Here is a 23,314-nt window from a genome sequence, read left to right as displayed (position 1 = left end):
CTACATTCCTCTACTTCCCCATCTCCCCATTCATGTCTACATTCACTGTATTCTGGCTTACTTGTTAGTCCTGGTTGCCCTCTGCAGTGGTGGTTGTAGTCTAGCCCTCTCTGCAACTTTTGACACTCTCTCTTCCCCATTACAGAGCACTCTTTTCTCATTATCCTTTCTGTTTCCTTCCCAGGCTCCCTTTCTGCTAATCCTCTCTGTTGACAGTTCTCAAAGTTTCCATCTGCTGCCCTGTGCTATTCTCACTATATATACTCTCCCTGGAAGAATTTCTTAAGAAGCTTTTTTAAGATAAAATTCACATATCATACAACCTTCCCATTTAAAGTGTGCAATATAGTATTTTGAGCTTTTTTTTTAGCTTTTTCAGAGATATGTACAATCATCACCAACATCAATTTTAGAGCATTTCATCACTTCAAATGGAAATCCCCTAACTTCAGCTATCACCTCCTATTCCCTCATTTCCCCCAGTTCTAAGAAGCTACTAATCTACTTTTTGTCTCTATAGATTCTCCTATTCTGCACATTTCATACAGATCAAATAATATAATATTTGGTCTGTGGTGACTGGCTTCTCTCACTTAGCACAGTGTTTCAAAGTTCATCTACATTGGAGCATACATCAGTATTCATTCCTTTTTTTGTTGTTGAATAATATTATATTGTATGGACATACTACACTTCATTTATCCATTCATTAGCTGATATGCATTTAGATTGTTTCTACCTTTTGAATACAGATAGCGCTGCTGTGAGCATTTGTGTACAAATTTGTGTGTAGGTAATAGATTTTCATTTATTTGCATATATGCAAATTTCATTTATTTCATTTATTTGCATGTATTTCAAATAAATACATTTCATTTATTTGCATATCTATATCTGATACATATATGGCACTGGAATTGCTAGATCTCATTCATTACTAAGGTTTTAGTCACAGTATCTATCCAGGTTCATTTCTTAGACTATCTCTAGTTCAGATTTCTTTCACACCACAAGCTTCAGGCAAATATGGTCACATACCTACTGAAACTCCCATCTGGATATTCTGTAGACAGCTTCAAAAACAACATATCCCAAACTGAACTCACTTTCCTCTCCAAATTGCTTTCACCCCCTGAATTATTTATATTTGTTCATGTCCCCCGCATACCCTCACTTGTTTCATTTGCCCCCTCTTGTTTATCCCTATTCATTCAGTATACACTATATCCTGCCAGTTTATATCCCATATATTCCCCAACTGTATCCTCTCAATTTGCCACATCTGCCCAAGTTCAGAAATTCCCTTCTAGGTTACAACAGTTTAACTGGCTTCCTTGCCTTTGGCTTTGTCATTCTCTCATCCAAAGTCCATAGTGTGATTCTTCTAAAACAAAATTTGAACCTGCCACTCTTCTATTTATACTCTTCAATAACTCAACAATACCTAGAGAATTAAGATTATGCTCTACAGTATGACCCTCCCCACACTGTTTTTCTTACCATTCCTTGTCTGACACTTCAAGCTCCAGCAACTTTGAAAATGTTGTAGTTTCTGACATGCACTGTCCTGCTTTTAGCTCACGTGCATTTACAAATACTATTTCCTGCTTGCAGTGTGCCTCCCTTTTCCTTTAACTGTCCACTGCCCACCCCTCCTCTGACTTTGTGTAATTAATATTCATCTCTTAGGATCCACAGGCCCTCCCATAGGAATCTCTCCCATATGCTCTCCTCTATTTCTACCCCAAGCAGGGTTAAGTGCCCTTCCTCTGTGTTCACATAATAACCAATAAGATTTTCTTTTAACACATGGGCCACAAATTTCTTTCTCATTGACTTTTTACCCATTGACTTCTTGATTTCTGAAAGCTTGGAGTGTTTTATCCCCATAATCTAGCATAGTAGCTGAAATATAATATTTCTGAAGTTGATGATATGCATCCATTCCTCTGATCACTATAATAACCCAATCTACAGATAGGTGTCATGATGGCACATGCAGTGGAGACATATGAGATCTCCAGGAGCACTCCATTAAAAATAATTTTGAGACAAAAGCCAGGCTTAATTAATCACAACCATAGAAGAACACCAGAGTCTTCTAAATTAGGCTTTAAGTTCACTGAAAGTGATGGATATGTTTTATATCCTCCATAATCCGTGTTACTCAAAAAAAAATTCTAGAGCAAATAAAATGACATATACTTAACAAGAACTTCACTTCTGTGAAAAATTTGAAGAAGAGGCATTTGAGAGGAACTCTAATTTTTTCTATCAATGGCTCAAGAACCAGTAATTTTAGCTTCATAACATATGAGATAATACAATTTGTATAAGGTGTCATTCATATATCAGAAATTAAAAATTCATGAATGAAATATATCAAAGAATGTATTATGTATTTGTGCAAAGGGATACTTCTATATTCTCATCCGATAGCTTTAGTTTCCTCATCGACCCTCCCTCTACTTAAAACCAACATGAAACTGAACTAGCTCATCAAATACTATTTCCAGTATTTTTTTAAGTGTATTTATTTATCTTGAGAGAGAGAGAGAGAGAGACCATGCGAACAGGGGAGAGGCAGAGAGAATATCCCAAGTAGGCTCTGCACTGTGAGTGCTCGACTCACGAACCATGAGATCATGACCTGAGCTGAAGTCAAGAGTCAGACACTTAACCCACTGAACCATCCAGGTACCCTGATTTCTAGTATTTTTGTTTCATGTATTTAAAAATATTTGGGCATGCAAAGAGTAACTTGTAACCTGCTAATTCTGGAGTTATTCCTCTCTAAGACACCGAAATTAATCTTTCTTTCAAGAGGCAAATTTATTATAATATTGTTTTTCTATGACTTAGTTCTTTTATCATGTTGGAGTAATAAGTGGCACAGTATATCAAAAATTATACCAAAAACTAACGTGGCAAAAAATTTTAAAGGTTATGAAATTGCTAAAACTTTTTTCTAGTAAATAATCCAAATAGATTCAACTGTATTTCAAGCTGTACCTTACACAATCTACCTTATAATGTTGCTCAATTTTCTGAGATCTCAAACGAATGTAGTTCAGCAGAGAAAAATTATGTTGATTTTTCAATATGACAAAAATGTATTAAAATGTTAAACACACATATAGAGCACTAAAATATCTAGCTCATTTACATAGTTTGAAAGTGTATATTTTGTTAACTTTTTTATTTACTAGAATCATATTTTCACTTAAACATGATTTAATGGAAAGCATATTCTACCAAAACAAAGGCCTAAATTCTAGCCCTGTCTATAAATCTGAACAATAGAGCCAGAACAAAAATACTCTATTTGGTTATACACTTGCAAAACAGATCTTTACCAGAGATTTCATGTCTACAAAGTGTTTCACAACCCTGTAGATTCCTGAGGTAGTAACCAACATAGAATAATTATTTTTCTTTTCCCAGGTGTTTACATGAAAATTTATAATTACCATTTGTAATTTTTATCATTTAATAACAGAAAGAGATTTTAATACTGGAATGTAAAAAGGATATACTACCAGCATTAAACAAACATGTAACATTTAAATTTATGAAATTTCAAACATTGTTTTATTTTTCTCATTTTTCCTCACAAAACACTGCAGATTACTAATTTATACCATTTGTATAAATAATTAAGGACTTGCCAAATACCGTGTACATTTAAATACCAAGTTCAAACCCTAATGATTCTTTTTAAAAATATTTTTAAGTTTGCCTCTCTCCCTTTCCCCCACCATTCCGTGAGAGACTCTTGAATGCTGACAAAAACTGAGGACTGGTGGATGGGGGGGGGTGGGGGGAGAGGGAGGGATGGGCATGGAAGAGGGCACTTGTGGGGATGAGCACTGGGTGTTATGTAGAAACTAATTTGACAATAAACTATTTGTTAAAAAAAAATTTTTAAGTAATAAAGAGCACAGACACCTAGGAATTTTCCTTTAGTTTCTACAAACCTAAGATAGAGATTAAATTAATGATGCATTTTGAGGCATTCAGTACATTGCAAATCATTTTTTATTTCAGATTGATTTTCCAGGTACTGAGTGGGAGTATATGAAACTTGATTCTGAAGAGAATAGAAGTAATCTTGAAGAACCACCAAAAGAGTGTTTAAAACATATTGCCAGACTTTCACAGAAACAGTCTCCTTTACTGTAAGTTACCCAGATCTTGTGAGTGAATTTCATCTGCTGTTCATGATACCATCAACCGTACTGGAAGCATTGATATCTTTAAAGTGAAACTTCTAACAAAACTCGTTTCATTTCCTAAAGTGACACCTATTGGATGATCAGTTAATGTTTACAAGCTGAATTAGTTACTCTGTATGTTTTTTAAATATTTTTCTCCCATGGCATTTAGCAACTTTAATTTTAGTCAAAGGACAAATTAAAAGATTGGAAATCATTTAGTTTAGTACCACAAAACAGAGACTGATTAGATATATATCAGTGTTTAACAGTGATAAACCATTGCTCAATCATCCTTCAACTGAGTAGAAACTTGTTTTAGTAAATAGGAAAAAGCAAAATTTAAATTTTATGCAGATTTAAAAATAATAGATAAAAATCATGTTTTAATTGCACTAAATTAGTGGCTAATGAGTACTTAAATTTTGTCAAGCACTAATTCTCTGAAAAATGAAATAGAATCCCAGGAAGAGCTGTAAGAGAACTAGTGATATTGGTACTTTCTACCTGGTAATATCTAATCCATCACTGATGGAGCTCATTAATAGCATGCAATAGCTTAAACTTAAGCAGTAACTTTTTAAGTATATACTGATAAGATATATAATGTGGTAAAGCTTTTTATTCCAAGAACAATAAATTATTTAAATATTTTCAACAAGAGAGTCATGTGATCTAAATAATCTTTTTGAGTGATCCTTGGACCTCAAGTTGAAAAATGGATTATAGAGAAAGAAAGAAAGGAGGCAGTGCAGCAAGAAAGTTGATATAATTTTTTAAGCAAGAGTTCATTGTGGCTAAGACTAGGGTGATGATCAAGGACATTGGTAGAAATGGCTAGATTTGGGAGACACGTTTTGCAAAATGAGAAGAAGTGGCTTAGGGGCGCCAGGGTGGCTCATTCAGTGAAGCATCTGACTTTGGCAAAATGAGAAGAAATGGCTTGATGATTAATAGTAACTGGGGGATAAGCCAACTGAGAAAGCAAGAAATCAAATTAAATCAGTAGAGAATCCAAAGTTTTGAAAAGATTGAATGTGCAGATGTTAGAGTCATTTTCTGGAGAAGGAATAAGTTTGGGCCATGTCAGACTGAAGTGTTGAGTGTGATCAAGAGTTCTGTTTTGGGTATTCTTATTACTGCTCCCCTATTTCTAATTTCACTTTGTAATATCTTTTCCTCAAGCCAGTGACATCAGTCTCCTTCATGTACTTCAAATGTGCTGGCCCCTATCCATCTCAGGGTCTTTTCATTTGGTGTTCCCTCTACCTGAAATACTCCTTCAGTTTTTCACATGACTGAGTCATCTCATTCTGTAGGTCAAGTCTCCACTGAGTTGTGATCTTCTCAAAGAAGCAGTCTTTGACTACCCTATTTAGTGAAGTTTTCCTCTTTACTCTCTACCTTATTACCTTTTATTATCACACATAACACAGTCTATATCATATTATTCAGTAATGCATTTTTTTCTTTTCTTCCTCATTAATTTGTAAGAATTGGGAGAGCAAGGAACCCATCTATCTTGTTTGTCACTGTATTTCCTGTACTGTACTCTGTACTTAAAAATAATACATGTAAAGGGCACCTGAGTGGCTCAGTTGGTTAAGTGTCCGACTTCAGCTCAAGTCATGATCCCCCTGTTCATAGGTTCGAGCCTGCGTTAGGCTCTGTGCTGACAGCTCAGACGCTGGAGCCTGCTTCAGGTTCTGTGTCTCCCTCTCTCTCTGCCCCTCTCTTGCTCATTCTTTGTCTCTGTGTCTCAAAAATAAATAAACATTTAAAAAACTACATGTAAAATAAATATTATAATTAATAAAATTACTTCACATAGTATCTGATAAAAAAAAGTTACTTTAAGGGTTGTAAATGACGGCCATTCTCATAGTCCTTATGATGTATTTTGATAATCCATTGTTATATTAAATTATTATCAACTAGGTGAAGCATCTTTTCCTTCTACTTACTCAAAAATATAAAACATTACATTTAACACATGTGTCACATATCAGACTAATGTATTTTTAATTGGGGTTTTTTAAAATATGAAAAAGATGCCATGCTTTGAAATTTGAAATATATTCAAACAAAAAAGATCAAAAGCAACAAATAATGACTGTAACTTCCTTTAAATATTAGGAGTTTGTGTTTTTAAATTTATCTCAGTGAATCTCAACTTGTTTCAGACCTCAGTTTCTACTTAAATTAATAATTTACATATAAAACAAGCAACATTTTCTTGTTTCACTTACTCAAATACAATTATTAAGCTCAGTATGCTACAATTTTATTCTGAATTCTGTAAAAGAAGAACAGCCATTAATGTGATAAAACTTGTGTTAGAATCAGATTAACTTCAAAAAAAAGAATCAGATTTAGTTGTTTCAAAATACCACATTTTGTCATTTAGTTGGTGACAATTATTCCTTTTTTCAAATTGATCAAATGTAATAATCAGAGACAGGAAGTTCAAACTCAATGAAGTTCAATAAAAATGTACTTATAATATTTGTAAAATTTTAAAAATATATTCTTTTTTAAAAGGTTTTATTTTTAGAGTCACAGTGTGAGAAGGGGAGGGGTGGAGAAAGAGGAAGAGAGAGAGAACCCAAGCAGACTTCTGCATGATCAGCACGCAGAGCCTGACATGAGGCTCAAACCGATGAAACCACGAGATCATAACCTGAGGAGAAATCAAGAGTCAGAGGCTTAGCCTGCTGAGCCACTGAGATGCCCCTAAAAAAATATATTCTTGAAGACAAGTAAAAGAATATTTCTAGTATGAAGAAGATTCTAGAACAAAAGATAGGAAAACATTTGTTTTGAAAGAAATTAATGCTTCCATTTCTAGCCATGAAAGGCACCCATTACTAGATTAATCTAGTAATGGGTTAAGTTAAGATTAACTTAAAGGAATATGTATGACACAAGAAAATACATATGAAATAAATGATTTCAGAAATTGGACAGGGCTTGAGGTGAGCTCATGAATAAAGTGGTTTTCAGCATAGAGGTACTTTCTGTATTATGGCTCTGGGAGGCATAATCAAAGAAGAGGTCTTGCTGAGATTTAAAAAAAAAAAGTGGGCAGAGATCAGAGTTTAATGATGCTGAGGCACTTGGAATTGCTAGTGTATTATAGTAGAGAGAAGGAAGCTGTGTATAGGATAGGAGCTACAGAAATATATAACTGAGTACTAAGCTACTCATGAGCAGGTGAAGATTTTGTAGGGGCTACAAAAGAATGACCACAAGGAGATATGAAATAGCTATATATTCCACACATTGCACAATGCTAAGAGACATAGAAATATTGGCCAATAAGAATGAAGAAAGACCCCAGAACACCCCAAGCATTCAATAAAGAAACCAGAAAGATGCATATTAGGTTTAAGTATACTTTAGCCCAAGATTAAAACTGCTCTGCCCAACCTAACATATCATAAAAAGAAGTCTCAAAAGCCTGAGGTTGAAATGCTAGTACTTGAACTGCCTACTCAAAAAATTGAAACATTCAACACCCAAAAGATGGCAAAATTCAGACTCTCAACAATGTAAAATTTTAAATATTTAACATATAATCAATAATTGGTAGACATAGGAAGACTCAGGAATATATAACTATAGCCTGGGATCGGAGGAAGCAATTAACAGAAAAATACCCAAATATTTTAAAATTAGTAGATAATGATTTCAACACAACTGTTATAAAAGACATGTATGGATTTCCAAAACACAAGATGTATGTGATTGAACAAATGAAGTTGCAGTAAAAAATAAAAAGATTTAAAACTGGAAAATAATACTATATCTAAATTTTTAAAAAACATCAGAAACGCTTAATAGATTGCATAATAAAGAAACCACAGCGAGCTTGCAGAGAGGACAATAGAAAATTAGCCATGTTGAAGTAGAGAAAAAATAATCCTAAAAGTAGTGATTGATCCTTGTGACTTGTTGGACAATACTGACAATAAATGTATTGGACACACAGGAGTGGAGAGAGAGATTAAGGTAAAAAAAAAAAAAAAAATGTTGTAATAGTCAAAATTTTACAAATTTGTTTTAAAATTCAATCCACAGAATAAATAAATAAATAAATAAATATTTCAAAGTAAATAAATAAACTCTCTTTCAAAGTAAATAAATAAACTTAAAAATTTTTTTAAAGCATTAGAGAAAATGAACAAATTCCATACAGGGAAAAACTATAATATGAATTACATAATTTCTCATCAAAAACAATGGAAACTGAAAGATAATAGATTATTATCTTATATCTAGAAAGGGCAAAAGAAAATCTATCACCTTAGAATTCTATAATCAGTAAAATTATATTTCACAAATTAAGGCAGAATGAAAACATTTTCAATTAAACTAGCTGAATTTGTTTATGATCAGCTTATCTGAACTGTAAGAAATCTTAAAGGGAATACTACCAGCTGAAAGAAAATGATAACCAGATGAACCTCAGTCTAAGAATAAATGAAAACCACCATAAAGGGAAAATAGGTAGGAAATAAAATTATTTTGACATACATATTTAACAATTTCTTTAAAAAATAATTAACTATATAAGGCAAAAATAATTACAATGTACTGCTGCATTTAAAATATATAAAGTTAAAATGTATAACAAGTATAATATAAACAAGAAATGAAAGAATGAAAACATACTGTTTTAAGATTTTTATATATAAGGCACTATAATATTTATTAATTGTTGGCTGTGATATGCTGAAAGATAATATTACAATCTCCAGAGAACCATACCCCCAAATTTTAAGTGCACATTTACAGGCCAAGAAAAAGACAAAAATGAAATACCAGGAAAAAATTCAAAAGAAGACAGGAAAAAAAGAGAAATGGGGCAAAGAAATGATTTGAATAACAACAAACTAATAGCAATATGGCTGACTCAAAACCAATTATATCCATTTTATGTTAAACATAAATAGAATAAAAACTCTAATTTAAAGCCAGAAATTATCACCTACATTACAAAAGCAGTATACAACTTTATGTTGTTTACAGGTATGTATTTTAAATATAAAGATTCAGCTAGAGTAAAATTTTAAAAGTGGAAAAATATGTAAGGAAAATTATATCATCTTGATAGATTTGGGGGAAAAACAATTGATAAAATTCAACACTCATTCATAATAAAAACTCACAAAAGCAGGAATAGAATGGAACTTTCTCAACTTTAAAATCCTGAGTTAAACCTAGATCTATGGAAAAATCTGAAGTCAACGTAATATTAAATGAAGCAGGAATGAATGTTTTCCCCCTTCCTATGATGGGAAAGCAAGGATATCTATCTAAATATATCTCCTCAGTGCTGTATTGGAAGTCCTAGCCAGTGCACTATGGTAAGAAAAATAAATGTGTAAGACTGGAAAAGAAGGAAATTAAACTTCCTCTATTTTCAGATGACATGGTTATGTAAAATCATAGCATTTGACATCAATGTACAAAATGCAATTGTGTTTCAGCGAAAAACAGAAAATAAATTTTGTTTTAAAATTCAATCTATAATACCAAAACCTCTACACTAAAAAGTATGCAACTTTGCTAATAGAAATGAAAGAAAACCTCACTAAGTGGAAGGTTATATCATATCATTGATTAGAATATAGCCTATTGTTATGATGACAGTTCTAATTCTTCCCAAATTACTGTTTAGATGCCACTATGCACCCATTAGAATGGATAGTATCTTAGAATGGACAAAATCAAGTGTTGGCAAGAATGTAGTACAATTAGAACTATCGTACAGTGTACATAATAATGTAAAATTTTATAGCCACTTCAGAAAATAGTATTTATTAAAAAGTAGACAGACACCTGACCTAAAACCCAGTCATTCTACTCCTAGGAACTTCCTAGGAGGAATTAAAAATATATCCAATCAAACACATGCACACAAATATGTATAGCAGCTTTACTCTTAATATCCCCAAACGGGAAATTCAAATGTCTGTCAGATAGGAGAATGGATAAGCAAACTGTGGTGTATTCATACAAAAGAATAATGCTCATTAATTAAAATTTCTGGACTGCTGATACACTCAATAATATGGGTAGTTTCAAAACATTATACTGAGTGAAAGAAGTTATAACCAAAAGTATTTACTCTATAATTCCATTCATATGAAGTTCTAAAATAGGTGATATTAATCTAGAGTGAAACAAATCCTACCAGTGCTTGCCTGTTTGTTTGAGAAAACTTGATGTTGAAAGGAGTGTGGTTTTCATTCAGCATATGTGTATGTTAAAATTTATTGAACTGAATGTGTGCATTCCTTTTGATGTAAATTATGCCTCAATAAAAGAAAGTAAAAGAAATATATCTTATTCAATATTGGGGAAAAAGAAACTTAATCAGACCAAAATATTTGTTTCAGTAGTAATTTAATAATAATTGTGTGATGGCATTTTTTTCTTCTGAGGACTTTCTGGTGGAGAAGGTAGTGACAAAACAAGACAGGAGCCCAAACTTACTTTAAAAATTTCTGTAATCCAAGCTTTTAATTTTGTAGATGCAAATGGCTCTTAAAAATGTAGAGAAATGTTAATCTTCAAAGTATTTTAATATTTCTCATTATCCTTCTTGGAAGTTTTTGCTAACTTATGCTACGCAGCACTGTCAGTTTGCAGGAGACAGTGTTCAAAAGCTGGCATTGTCATGTGAGAAATGCTGTCCTCTAGTTGAACTGTGGTTCTGAATACTTCTGCTGGAGTGTGGACAAAACATGATAAACTGTCAGCGAGTCAATGGCCCTAGTCCTAGATTTCAATCTTCTGTTTGGAATCATTCTCCAGGGGGAAACACTTGGGCATTTAAAGAAATCCTATTCACTGGCATTTTAACTCCAAACGTCAAGCTAAATATGAGAATTTAAAGCCCAAATGCAGGGATGAATTGAGGTCTTTGTTTTTAAAGTTTAGAGCAGACTTTTCTGAACTCTGATGAAACTGGCTTTGAGATGAAGAATATCATCTTTAAAAGATGACATTTCTTCACGGTACTACTTGGGCCTAAATTAATTAAAGAAAGTAAGAGATTACTATAAGTAGTACACATTGCAGGATTCAGATAAAAAACTTGGTCAACCTAAAGGAGGCAGAGATTCTGTTAACCAAAATGACATTTTTTTTTTTAAGTGACAAGGATAAGAGGAAAACATAAATGTGAATTATCTGAAGTCTAGGTTATTTTATTTTCCTATAAAAGAATAAAGTTAGTGGGAAGTAAGCTAATAAACTCTCCAATTGTCCCAAGAAGATAAAGGGCTTGTTTTCCAAAGTAAACTAAACTAAAAGTCAAAGCACTGAGTAAAATTTTGTTCTGCAACATTTTTTAGTGGAGCAAACTTCAATAAATTACAGTTTCCAATCTGGTTTTGCAGACTCTCTGAGGAAAAGAGAAGATACTTATGGTTTTATCGTTTCTACTGCAATAACGAAAACTGCTCCCTTCCTTTGGTGCTGGGTAGTGCCCCTGGATGGGATGAAAGAACTGTTTCGGAAATGCATACCATTTTGAGAAGATGGACATTTTCTTGCCCTTTGGAAGCACTTGGACTTCTGACTTCTAGGTAAGAATTGCAAAAACAATCATGATATTACTGAAGAGAAAATTTAAAGAGAAAAGAAATAGGACGATATGATTAATTCAGTAGCTATTCTGGTTCTTCCCAATTTCAAGAGGTATAGATATTAAATTTAGACAAATGTAAACCATGAATATAAATTTTAAACAAGTCTAAGCTATCATTGTGTCTCTGGTGCCAACCTGGAAGTATGATTAATGATCACAGTTTCTTACATGAAAAGACAAAACAAAATAACAAAAACATTAAATAGGGAAAAATAAAATTCTCTACTCTGACCCCTCTCAAAAGAAAAAAGTCCTGAATAAGTGGGACCATATCTTTTATTATTGAAGTATACAAAGTATGACAAAATACCCCATTTATAGTAGGTGTACAATTAATATCCCAGAGATAAAGATAAGAAAAAACTGTGATAATATATAGTAATTTTTATATTCTCCAGATAGTCTCCCAGAGTAAAATACACAAGAATGCAATTGGGGGTGGAGAAATGATGTCTTTTTATAGTTAGGGAGAAATACATGGGAACAAGTGTGGAAGCTGGCTCTAGTTTGGGAAAACAGCTCTTCCTTGGCTTCTAATTTACATTAAAAGCCAAGAAGAGCTATTTTAAATCTGTCTTGATAGCATCAGTTCACTGATGCCATAAAGAAAGTCCATAATGTCTAGAATCAGAGAAGAATTATGGAGACTAGCTCTATTCTGATTTTTCTCTCAAGGTCCTTACAGAGGGGAAATGTGAAAGAGAGAGTGACATAAAGGACTTTTCAAACTGATATAGTTAGGTTTATGTTAAAATTAGTGTGCTTTCCAAAACTTCTGGGATGGAAGAGGAAGTGAAAGGGTTTTCTTTTTCTACCACAATGAAATACCACTTCATACTCACTAGGATGGCTATAATCAAAATCAAAAAGATAAATAACAATAAGTGTTGGCAAGAATGCAGAGAAATTGAAAAACTCATGCATCTCCGGTGGAAATGTAAAATAATGCAATCAGTTAAGAAAACAATTTTCAACTCCTTAAATATTAAACACTCAGTTACTGTATGACCCAACAATTCCACTCTTAAGTATATACTCAAGATAAAATACACGTTCAGTCAAAAACTCATATGTGATTGTTCAGAGCAGCACTATTCATAATAACGAAAAAGGAGAAACAAGACACATGGCCAATAACCAATTTGTGGATAAATAAAATGTGGCCTACCCATACAATATAGTATTATTCAGTAATAAAAAATGAATGAATACTAATACATGTTACCACAAGAATAAACTTTGAAAACATTACGCTTAATGAAAGAAGCCCATCACAAAAGACCACATATTATATGATTCCATTTATAAGAAATTTCCAGAATAGGCAAATCTATAGATACAGAAAATAGATTAGTGGTTGCCTAGGTCTAGGGGAGGTTGGGGAAAAAGAGGGTTGATTGATAATGGACATGAAGTTTGTTTTTGTGATTATAGTTACACAACTCTGGGAATATACTAAAAATCATTGAACTGTATACTTTAAGTGACATGACATTTGAATTACATCTCAATAACACTATTAAAATTTGAAAATAATAATTGTATAGGTAAAAATAGTGGTATGAATCTCTGTAATATCTCCAAATCATAATTTTCTCACCAGACAATAGAATAACTTTCTAGTTTTTAAAGCATAAGCTGGCTTTATTGGGTGATGGGGGATTATTATTGTTTTAGTAAGATATACCTGGGTCTATTTTAAGGATACTTAAATGTGTCGATGAATGCTTTTTATAAAGTTTATAGAATATTTCTTAGGAAAATCTTTTTTTTAATGCTCACATTTTTAAACTTTATCAAAGCTTTTTTATCTTTTTTTCTGAGGTAAATAGGTTGTTGCTCTGACATAACAAGAATTAGGAATTCCCATCAAACAGATTTCATGATGTATAATATATATTCCAGAAATAGTGAGATCACACATGGATATACTGTCAGTGAGCATAATTAGTTGCTATTCACTCAAGGGGTAAACCAGTAATGAGCCAAATGTATATACATGCACAAATGTACAATTAAGAGCAAATTACTTTAGATCCTAAGTGTCCAATGAATGTTAAAAATGAGTTAGCTCTTGCGACAGACATATGGAAGCTATAGATTGCAATTTTCATGTAGAAGTAGCTTCATATCCCATCTCTTGAGTTTAGCATTGCACAGCAAAGGATCATGCTGAATATCATGCCAAAGACTGTGTGATTCTAATAGCAATAAATTTTGATGACCTAAAGCTTAACACTGATTACGGTTTCAATTTCATCAACACAATGCTTGTGTCCTAGAAGCATCTTTGGCTATGTGTGTTGGATCTCTTCAGAGCTTTTGTATCACAGCACTGAAATGTTGATGGAAGGTATTGAGTGCCCTATTTACTTTTTCCCTGTCGGTAAGGTAATGGTTACAAGCCTCCCCACACATGGTCTGAGCATGTCCTATCTATAGCTATACCCTTGCCTATTAAAAACAAATACTCCCATGGTTACGTCAGTAGCAAATATCACCAGTTAGGCAGGTGAAAATGCTGAGCACACAATGCACCTCCCTCCTGGCTTTCTAGCACTGGAAGAAGCCCACAACTATAATCAGGACCCCTGCTCCAATCAGCATCATGTACAATTACTCTGGTGACTCGTTCTCTGATAAGAAATCCTTTATGGTACCTCCAAACCAAAACCGTAGTCCAAAAGCAAAGATGGCCAACCCCATCAGCCAGGAGAAAAGGTTGAAACCAAGCAGTAAGCACTTGATGCACCACAGGCACCTCTGGAGGCTCCCCACCTGTTCATCCTTGTGACAATATTCTGAGTCCCCAACCCTGCACTGGTGCCTGGAGTCATGGGAGCCTCATAAAAATCTTTATCCGAATGAAGCCTATAATATTGCTTAGTTACCTTGCTGAGAAAATGAAAGGATTCGCTAAATGGACTTCAATATTTTCTGATCCCTGATAGATAAGCATAATTCCCAGGGCGCCTGGGTGGCTCAGTCAGTTAAGCCTCTGACTTCAGCTCAGGTCATGATCTCCCAGTTCATGAGTTTGAGTCCCACATTGGGCTCTTGTTAACAGCTCAGAGCCTGGAAACTGCTTTGGGTTCTGTGTTTCCCTCTCTTTCTGTGTCTTCCCTACTCGTGCTCTGTCTCTCTCTCTCTCAAAAATTAATAAACATTTTTTTAAAAATAAGCATATGTCTCCTTATAGTGAGCCTTCTCCGCCTGAACAGAAGCTGAAAATCTATTTGACTCAGTGTTCTATTTTTTTTTTTTAATGTTTATTTATTTTTGAGAGAGAGAGAGAGCTTGTGGTCTGAGACGCACATGAGCTGAGGAGGGGCAGAGAAAGAGAGAGAGAGAGACAGAGGATCAGAAGTAGTCTCCACGATGACAGCAGAGAGCTGGATACAGGACTTAAACTCACCAACTGTAAGATCATGACTTGAGTGGAAACTGAGTGAGATGCTTAACTTACTGAGCCACCCAGGCACCTCCTCAATGTTTTAAATATAAAGAGCAAAATTTTACTTAGTGCCACTTAGTACCATCTAATTTTAATATCCACAATAACCCTATGAGGCAAATACTATTATTATTCCAATTATACCTGTAAGAAAACTGAGGCGTATAGAGATTAAGTTGTCCCATGTTACACCAGTAACATGAGGAGCTCAAGTTAAATCCAGAGATTTAGAGCTTGAAATATTTTTATTTTCTTTTATTTTTTTACTTTTTAATTTACATCCAAGTTTGTTAACATATAGTGCAATAATGATTTTTGGAGTAGAAGCCAGTGATACATCCCCTACATATAACACCCAGTGCTCATCCCAACAAGTGTTTTCTCTAATGCCTCTTGTCTATTTAGGCCATCCCCCCACTTATAACCCCTCCAGCAGCCTTCGGTTTGTTCTGTATATTTGAGAGTCTCTTATGTTTTGTCCACCTCCCTGTTTTTATATTACTTTTGCTCTCCTTCCCTTATGTTCATCTCTTTTGTATCTTAAATTCCACATAGGGGTGAAGTCATATGTATTTGTCTTTTTCTGACTAATTTCATTTAGCTAATACCCTCTAGTCCCATCCACGTTATTGCAAATGGCAAGATTTCATTCTTTTTGATTGCCGAGCAATACTGCATTGTGTATGTATATATATATACCATATCTTCTTTATCCATTCATCTGTTGGTGGACATTTGGGCTCTTTCCATAATTTGACTATTGTTGATAGCACTACTGTGAACATTGGGTTTAGAGCCTGACCTGAAATCTTAACCACTGTTCTTACAGCCTTTCTACATACATACTGTAGGCTATTTACTTGTTAATTTTTTAATGCTTATTTATTTTTGAGAGAGAGACAGAGACAGAGCATGAATGGGGGAGGGACAGAGAGAGAAGGAGACCCAGAATCTGAAGCAGGCTCCAATCTCTGAGCTGTCATAAAAGAGCCCGAAGCAGGGCTCAAACTCAGGAACTGTGAGATCGTGACCTGAGCCGAAGTTGGACGCTTAACTGACTGAGCCACCCAGGTGCCCCAAGACTATTTACGTATTAAATATGTAAATAAAATTATCTTAAAATGGCCTTATTATAGTAAGTAGCAGTACTTAACCATATTATCGTGCTTGGATGTTCACTGTGTACTTTCTTTTTTTCCAAACAATCAGATTTTTAGAGATTTTAGGGACTAGTCTCAAAGTAGTGTTGTTTATTAAGCATCATTCAGGAAACTTATAGAAACTTGATTTATATGAACATTGGACAGTTCCTTATCATGCACCAAAGAAGGTCACTGGAAAGGTTAAAATATTTCCATTGCACTCATTCTGTAATTCCCACTCTTTTTAACTGAACTACTAAAAAAACTTGAGGACAAGCTGTTTCCAAAAATGAACCTTTCAACTTCTCTAAATTCAAAAGCTGACTTTTCTGAGAACAAACAGTTTGTGCTTGTTAAGTGAGTTGTCAGAGTGAGGTCTTCAGAGATCTGTATTTTTTCTCCTTTGAATAGTTTATTTTTCCAATGGTTTAACCTTTTGAGAACTGGTGTGCTCCATTTCTAGGTCAGAAAAATTTTTAATATTGTTGTTTGTTTAATCCTGTCCAAAGATTCACCAGCTCCTTTTGGCTTATTTTTAGCAAGAGACATGTTGAGATTTAATTTACCTAGCAGAGGCCATAGGGTGTTAATATTTCCACTACTGAGTGCCAGCAGTATGCTCATCGGGTACTGATATTTCCATTAGAGAAGGCAGTGCTGTCAGGATACCAGAGACCAAGGGCGAAGGTCTGTGGTTCTTGGCAGATGGCTGCTATTTTCTTGAACTCTGATGCACAGGCATAACTATTCAACTGCTAATAGCAAGCAGAAATTACCCAAGGAATTAAAAGACAGTTCAAGGAAAGTATTCATTTAAAAATAGCAACTCTGAACTGCCATCAGAGGATTACATCAGAAACTTAAATAAAAATTTGACAAGGTACCAGAACTTGCCATCCCACATTTTGTAAAATTATTATTTTGCGGGAAGGAGAACAATACTTAACAGACAGTGCCTTAGCTTCCAAAATCAGTTTCCTTAGAAAAAGATTTCATAAACATGTTTGTACAAAACCATCACATCTTTTATTGTAGAGATTAATTTATACTAAAGACATTCTTGACTAGCACTGCAAATAGTATGAAATATGGAAGAGAGAGACAGTTATAACTTCCACATTAGACTAAACAATTAAGGGATAGATAATGGTGTATCTTTATTATATTTATATATTGACATACATATGTATACTTGGAAACTGACATGCAATGAATCAAGGAGACTGAATAATAAGTCATAGTGGCTACCCCTAAAAAACAAGTAGAGAAAAATACTTATGTTAAAAATCACCCCTCAATATACTCCATACTATAATCAAAGTATTAAGTGCTATATGTGCTCAAAGGAGAGAGAGGCAAATTCTTTCTGAAAAAGTAAGGAAATCATCACAAAGGAATTGAATTCTGACTTGAAATATTTATAGTAATTTCCTGAGTGGAGAAGAGAGGAAATGGCATTTCAGGAAGAAAGGCTAATGTGTGCACAGTGACGGAGTTTCAGAGAATAGTGAGTACCTTAATGTCATATTAGAAGGGAAGTGTACTGTGAGACAGGACTGAAAAGGATAAGTCAGTCAGGATGTTTTAGGCCTCATGAGCCAGGTAGTTACTACTGACTCATTTCTGCAGCCCATGGAATTTTGTGAAGAATGGAAGTCATAGAATCGGATTGATATTATACAAGGATAATTCTGGCACCAACGTGAAGGATGAACTAAAAAAAAATGAAAGCTAGGATATTAGATATATGTCAGGTATTGAAATAGTCCATTTGAAAAAATAGTCTGGGCCTGAAAAATAGTAGAGTTTCACAGAGCAGATCTGAGAAACCTTTCAGAGGACAGTGAAAAAAAGAGAAGAGATAATGAAGACTTTGAGCTTTCTGTTTCAGGTAAATGATAGAAAACTATACTGTTAATCAAGACAAAGGTTATAGAAAAAAAGAAAATTTAGGTGGTGTAAGATAAGATGTAGAACACTGCTTTGGAACTGTTGCATAGTTAAAAACCTGTGGGACAGGGGCGCCTGAGTGGCTTAGTCAGTAAAGCGTCTGACTTCGGCTCAGGTCATGATCTCAGAGTCTGTGGGTTCGAGCCCCACATTGGGCTTGAGCCCCACATTGGGCTCTGTGCTGACAGCTCAGAGTGTGGAGCCTGCTTCAGATTCTGTGTCTTCCTTGCTCTCTGCCCCTCCCCTACTTGTGTGTTTTCTCTCTCTCTGTCTCTTTCTCTGTCAAAAATAAACAAACAATAAAAATAAAACAAAAAACCTGGGGTGACCAGTATGCAGTTGTATATTCAGATCTGAAGTGTAGCAGAGAAACCAAAGCTTGAAAAATAATATATGAATTATTGGCTTGAAAGCAGTAACTGAAGCCATAGAAGTAAAGGTACTGCATGTACATATGTGGAGGAAGTAAAGAAAGAGGCAAAAGATGGAACCCTGGAGAGTAGCAACATTTTAAGAGCAGTATACAGGAAGCAAAGCCAGAAAAGACAATGGAAAGAATGACCAAGAGGTCAGAGGAGATTAAAAAAAAAAGATGGCAATTTAGAATTCATAAAAAAAGGTTTTCAATGTCTTTCAAAAAGTATTAAATAGAATTAAGTCTAAAAACAAATCAATGGATTGAAAACAGAGAAGTCATTGATGGAATTAGTGAGAGCAGTTTTAATACTGTAGTAAAGTTGGACGCCATACTTCAAGATCCTAAAGAGCAAATGGAGAGAAAAAAATTAAATAAATTGTGACTTCTGAAATAGGGCTGATGGTAAAAGCTTTGAGGTTTGGGCTGTGTATGCTTATTCACATAAAACAGCTTCAAGCATGTTTACAAATAGAGTTAAAGGATGCATCCAGGGAAGATCTGAAAGTAGAAGGATGAGTGAAGTAGCAAAATGAGATGGTACCAGCAGCCACTAGCCTGGAACAAAAGTACAAATGGTAATTTTATCCAAGAAAAAGAAGAGAGTAACTTCTCCCCCTCAGGTGGGAACCAAAAAAATAATATGAATACAATTATAGATAAGTATAAATTCAGAAGAGAAAACTGTGGAAGTTTCAATATCGTCTCTATGAAGGAAGAGTCAATATTCTTCTGATATTCTTAGAATGAGAAATGTGGTATAACCTAAACCCAATATGTCTTGTATAAATATTTTGTCTTTTTGCACCCTCTCTCTTTGAGAGAGTTTCTGGAGTTGCTTCTAAATCTCACAGTTGACAGCAAAAGTTTGAAATCAGATGTATCTAGCTCTACTGTTTATTACTTGAATGACTTTGGACAAATTTCCTTATCTATAAAGCAAGGATAATAATATTATGTACCTTATGGGATAAAGTACTTATGGGACCATTCAATAAGATTCTACCAATCATCTTTATCATTAGTATCCTCTTCATCATAATTATATTAAGTGTTTAGAGTTTTCAGACTCTTTCAAAAGCAAACTGTAACTACCGATAAATCCATGGGAATAATTTCATTTCAGTTAATCTTCAGTGAGTTAGATTTACTTGTCAAAATATATATGATAAAAGAATTAGCTTAAATATTTCCCAACTGAATGACATAGCTTACAAAGCACTTTCACATTACACGATTTGTTCTATAGAATAACTTTTTAAATATTATTAGCAACATTTACAATTTCCCCTATTTTATTGATCCCCATTTTACAGATGAAGAAATTGAAGCTAAATATGTCTGTTCATTTACTCAATGGATGTTTACTGATGGCTTACTCATGTAAGGCACTTCATGTGACCCTACAGCTAGTATAATGCACAGAAAAGAAATATAATCCTGCCTTTGTGGAGCTGCCATCTGCTGGAGGTGGGGAGAAATAGGTCACGCCATATTATAAATGTAAAATGCAGGTCTTTTAACTGCTCTGAATGAAAAGTATATAGTTCTATGAACACATATAACAAAAGAACCAAACCTTTTCTACAAAGTGAAAAAGTCTCCCTTGAAGAAATTACATTTGAACTCAGATCCAAAGGATGAATGGGAATGAATTAATGAAAGGGGAGAATAAGAGAAGAGTTTTCTGGGAAGAAGGGATCCATGAAAGAGCCCTGGGGCAGGAACTTAATTTGGGAAACTGGAAGAAAGACAGTGCGCCTGGAGTCCAGGGAAGAAGTGTATGACATAAGATTAGCAGATATCTTAAAATAGAGCTAAAACTGGTGTTCTAAGGACAGCTAAACAGGACCATGTTGAGCAACTTGATCTTTAGTAGCATTGGGAAAGGACAAATGGTAAGGGAATATTTTGAACGGGTCTGCATCTTTTAAAGATCACTATGGCTTCTGAGTGAAGCATAAATTTGGTGAGAGAAGCAAAAGTGAGACTAGGAGGAAGCTATAGAAGTAGTCCAAGTGTCAGAGGATAGAAAGTTAGCCTTTGAAGGTTGGTAGTGGTGATGTAATAAAATGAACATAATCAGAACATTTAGGAGTAGAAGTGATAAGATTGATTGGGGAAGGGCAGTGAAAAAGGAGGGTATCAAAGATTACTTCTACGTTTCTGTATAATGCAAGTAGGTAGAAAATAGAAGCATTTGCTAAAATAGAGCACTCTGGGTAACAAATAGATTATAGAATAACCCTGCCATTCAGGTTGAGGTCGACTGGCTTTGAGATGCGCTTTGAGTTAATTCCCAAATTCTATAGGCAATCCATAGACTATCCATAAGGAAATATCTCTGCACAGTTACTAATGTCTATTTGGATCTAGGATTCATTTTTATTCCTACTGGGTCATGACTGGGCCAATATTCCCATCCAATTAGACAAATTATACTACTCCCTATTGTGTGTCTTTATTGATCCATTGAGAAGGCAGTAAGTAAAATAAATATTTTCAGCTTGTCTTGTGGATTTCATATACACTTATATAATAATATCTAATCAAAAGATAAAATGGTCTTGCTAGAAGTACTATAGAAAGCCTACTGGCATTAGTGTTCTGGGTATTTGGATTCTAGCGTCAGTGCCCTAACAAATGGCCTTGAGCAAACAACTCAAACCCTCTGAATTTAGGTTCCTTCATCTGTATAATCAGGAGATTGAACCAGGTCTCCAAGTTTCATTGAGTTCTAATATTCTGCAATCATGTGAAAATCCTTGAACGAACATGAATTATTCAGTGGTTAGAGATTTACAATCATCTTAAAGAATCCTTATTCCCCACTTTCCCTAGAAAAGAATTTCTTCTGTCAAATCTGATCATTTTTTAGTACTAGAAAAATAGCAAATACATTCATATTGACATTTTTCTTCCAAGCTGATGCTGATTGTGTCATCAGACTCAAAACCTGCTGGAGAAACTGTTCTGTACTTCTGATAGTTTTCTAATTCTAACCTGACATTGCAGCTTTTAACTGTGAATAGCCTCATGGCATTCTGCATGAATTCTTACTATGTATTCTGAAGTCTGACATTTCTGTTACACTTAAATTTGATCTCAGATTTCTTTGCTTTTCATTTTACCCAAAGTTGCTTTTTTTAAAAGGTTGACATTTGTTACATCATAGTTGGCTTTTACTCATCACTTCAAAAATTCTTTGAACAAGATATTGACCTTGTATCATTTTTCAAACTAGAAAAAGAAGAACAAAAGAGAAAAATAATGATACAGGGAGAAAATGAGAAAGGAATAGAAAAGATAAAATAACAAGTCAAATGAAAGAAATTGAAAGGTGTATTTTTCTGTTAAAATTTCACTTCATGATGCCACTGGTCCTGTTGAAGGTTGTCGCGATCCTTGGTAATATTCCTATAGCCCTCTGAGAAGAGTTGTAAATGATTAAGGAAAGAGAGGAGAAATGATGATTCCCAAATCTGAGTGTTGGTCATATGACTTCAAAGCCAATTTTTCATTCAGGTAAAAGATAAGTTGATGTACTGCTGTCTTCAAAACAGACCACAAGTGCTGATTTCTTGACTTACAGGCCCACAACAATAACACATGCCAAAACTATGTTCTCAAGATTAGGTTTGCAGTCCCTTAGGTGCTTAGAGGGGTATTTCAAGGTCAAGATTTTTCCATAATAATCCTAGTATGTCACTTGCCATTGTCACATGCATTCATTCATGGGTGTAGAGTGTTTTTTGACGTGCAATATTGCAATAGATATAATACAGAAACAGATAGGGGAACATAGCTGTTTTCTATTAAGCCAGACATTACAGATATTTACAAAAATCTAAAACAGTATCACTCTTCTCTCTAAATATTTTCTTTGTTTTTGAAAACATAGCTATTTTTCATAGGAATATATTGTTTATGTTAACATGTAAAGGGGTTATTGATATTTTAAATGAATTGATAAATATTTCTTAAATGTCTTGGTTTTGTTTCTAAATTGGCAACTCTTGATAGATACAACTCACATAAATGAAAACTCTTTGGAATCTTCCATAATTAAGAGTGCTAAAAAGGTCTTGAGACCCAATGCAGAAGAATCTGTTGCACAGCAACCTTAAACACTTGTCAGTTGTTTTGACTTCCACCTTGAACTAAAGAGTTTCCTACATACTTGATACTCTTCCTTTCCTACCCATGTAAGGATTGCCATTCTACCTTAATCCTCCGCTTGACCATAAACTTTGTGTATACACTGTTGGCAAAAGACAGAGTTGATATTTCCCTAAATTTCCTTTGAAAATATTTATCTTGAAGTTGCTTTGATTTTACTTAATTTTTTCACCTTTAAGTTTTTTAACTACATATTAGATTCCTTTTATTAACTTTTACAATCCTAGTCTTCAAGACATATTTTTTGTGTCTAAATGAACTCATTGGACAATGGACCATGTGCAATTTTTAAATACTTCC

General features: G+C 34.1%; 1 protein-coding gene and 1 pseudogene across 2 annotated transcripts in view; one reads left to right on the top strand and one right to left on the bottom strand.

The window, feature by feature from the left end:
* The window catches only part of PIK3C2G (phosphatidylinositol-4-phosphate 3-kinase catalytic subunit type 2 gamma), a 326,049-nt gene that overhangs the window by 100,109 nt on the left and 202,626 nt on the right, over nt 1-23,314 (top strand). For both annotated transcript variants that reach the window (XM_077756378.1, XM_077756377.1), the window contains 2 exons: nt 4,048-4,178; nt 11,624-11,812. In XM_077756378.1, the coding sequence (XP_077612504.1) occupies nt 4,048-4,178; nt 11,624-11,812 (320 nt within the window). The remainder of the gene's footprint in view (nt 1-4,047; nt 4,179-11,623; nt 11,813-23,314) is intronic.
* LOC144225199 (tetraspanin-2-like) lies at nt 14,001-15,513 on the bottom strand (annotated as a pseudogene).

The sequence above is a fragment of the Crocuta crocuta genome, unplaced genomic scaffold, assembly GCF_008692635.1.
Source record: "Crocuta crocuta isolate KB4526 unplaced genomic scaffold, BGI_CrCroc_1.0 scaffold262, whole genome shotgun sequence".
In the NCBI taxonomy this organism is placed as follows: Eukaryota; Metazoa; Chordata; class Mammalia; order Carnivora; family Hyaenidae; genus Crocuta; species Crocuta crocuta.
The sequence above is the reverse complement of the archived record's forward strand: the minus strand, read 5'-3'. Positions and strand labels throughout refer to the sequence as shown.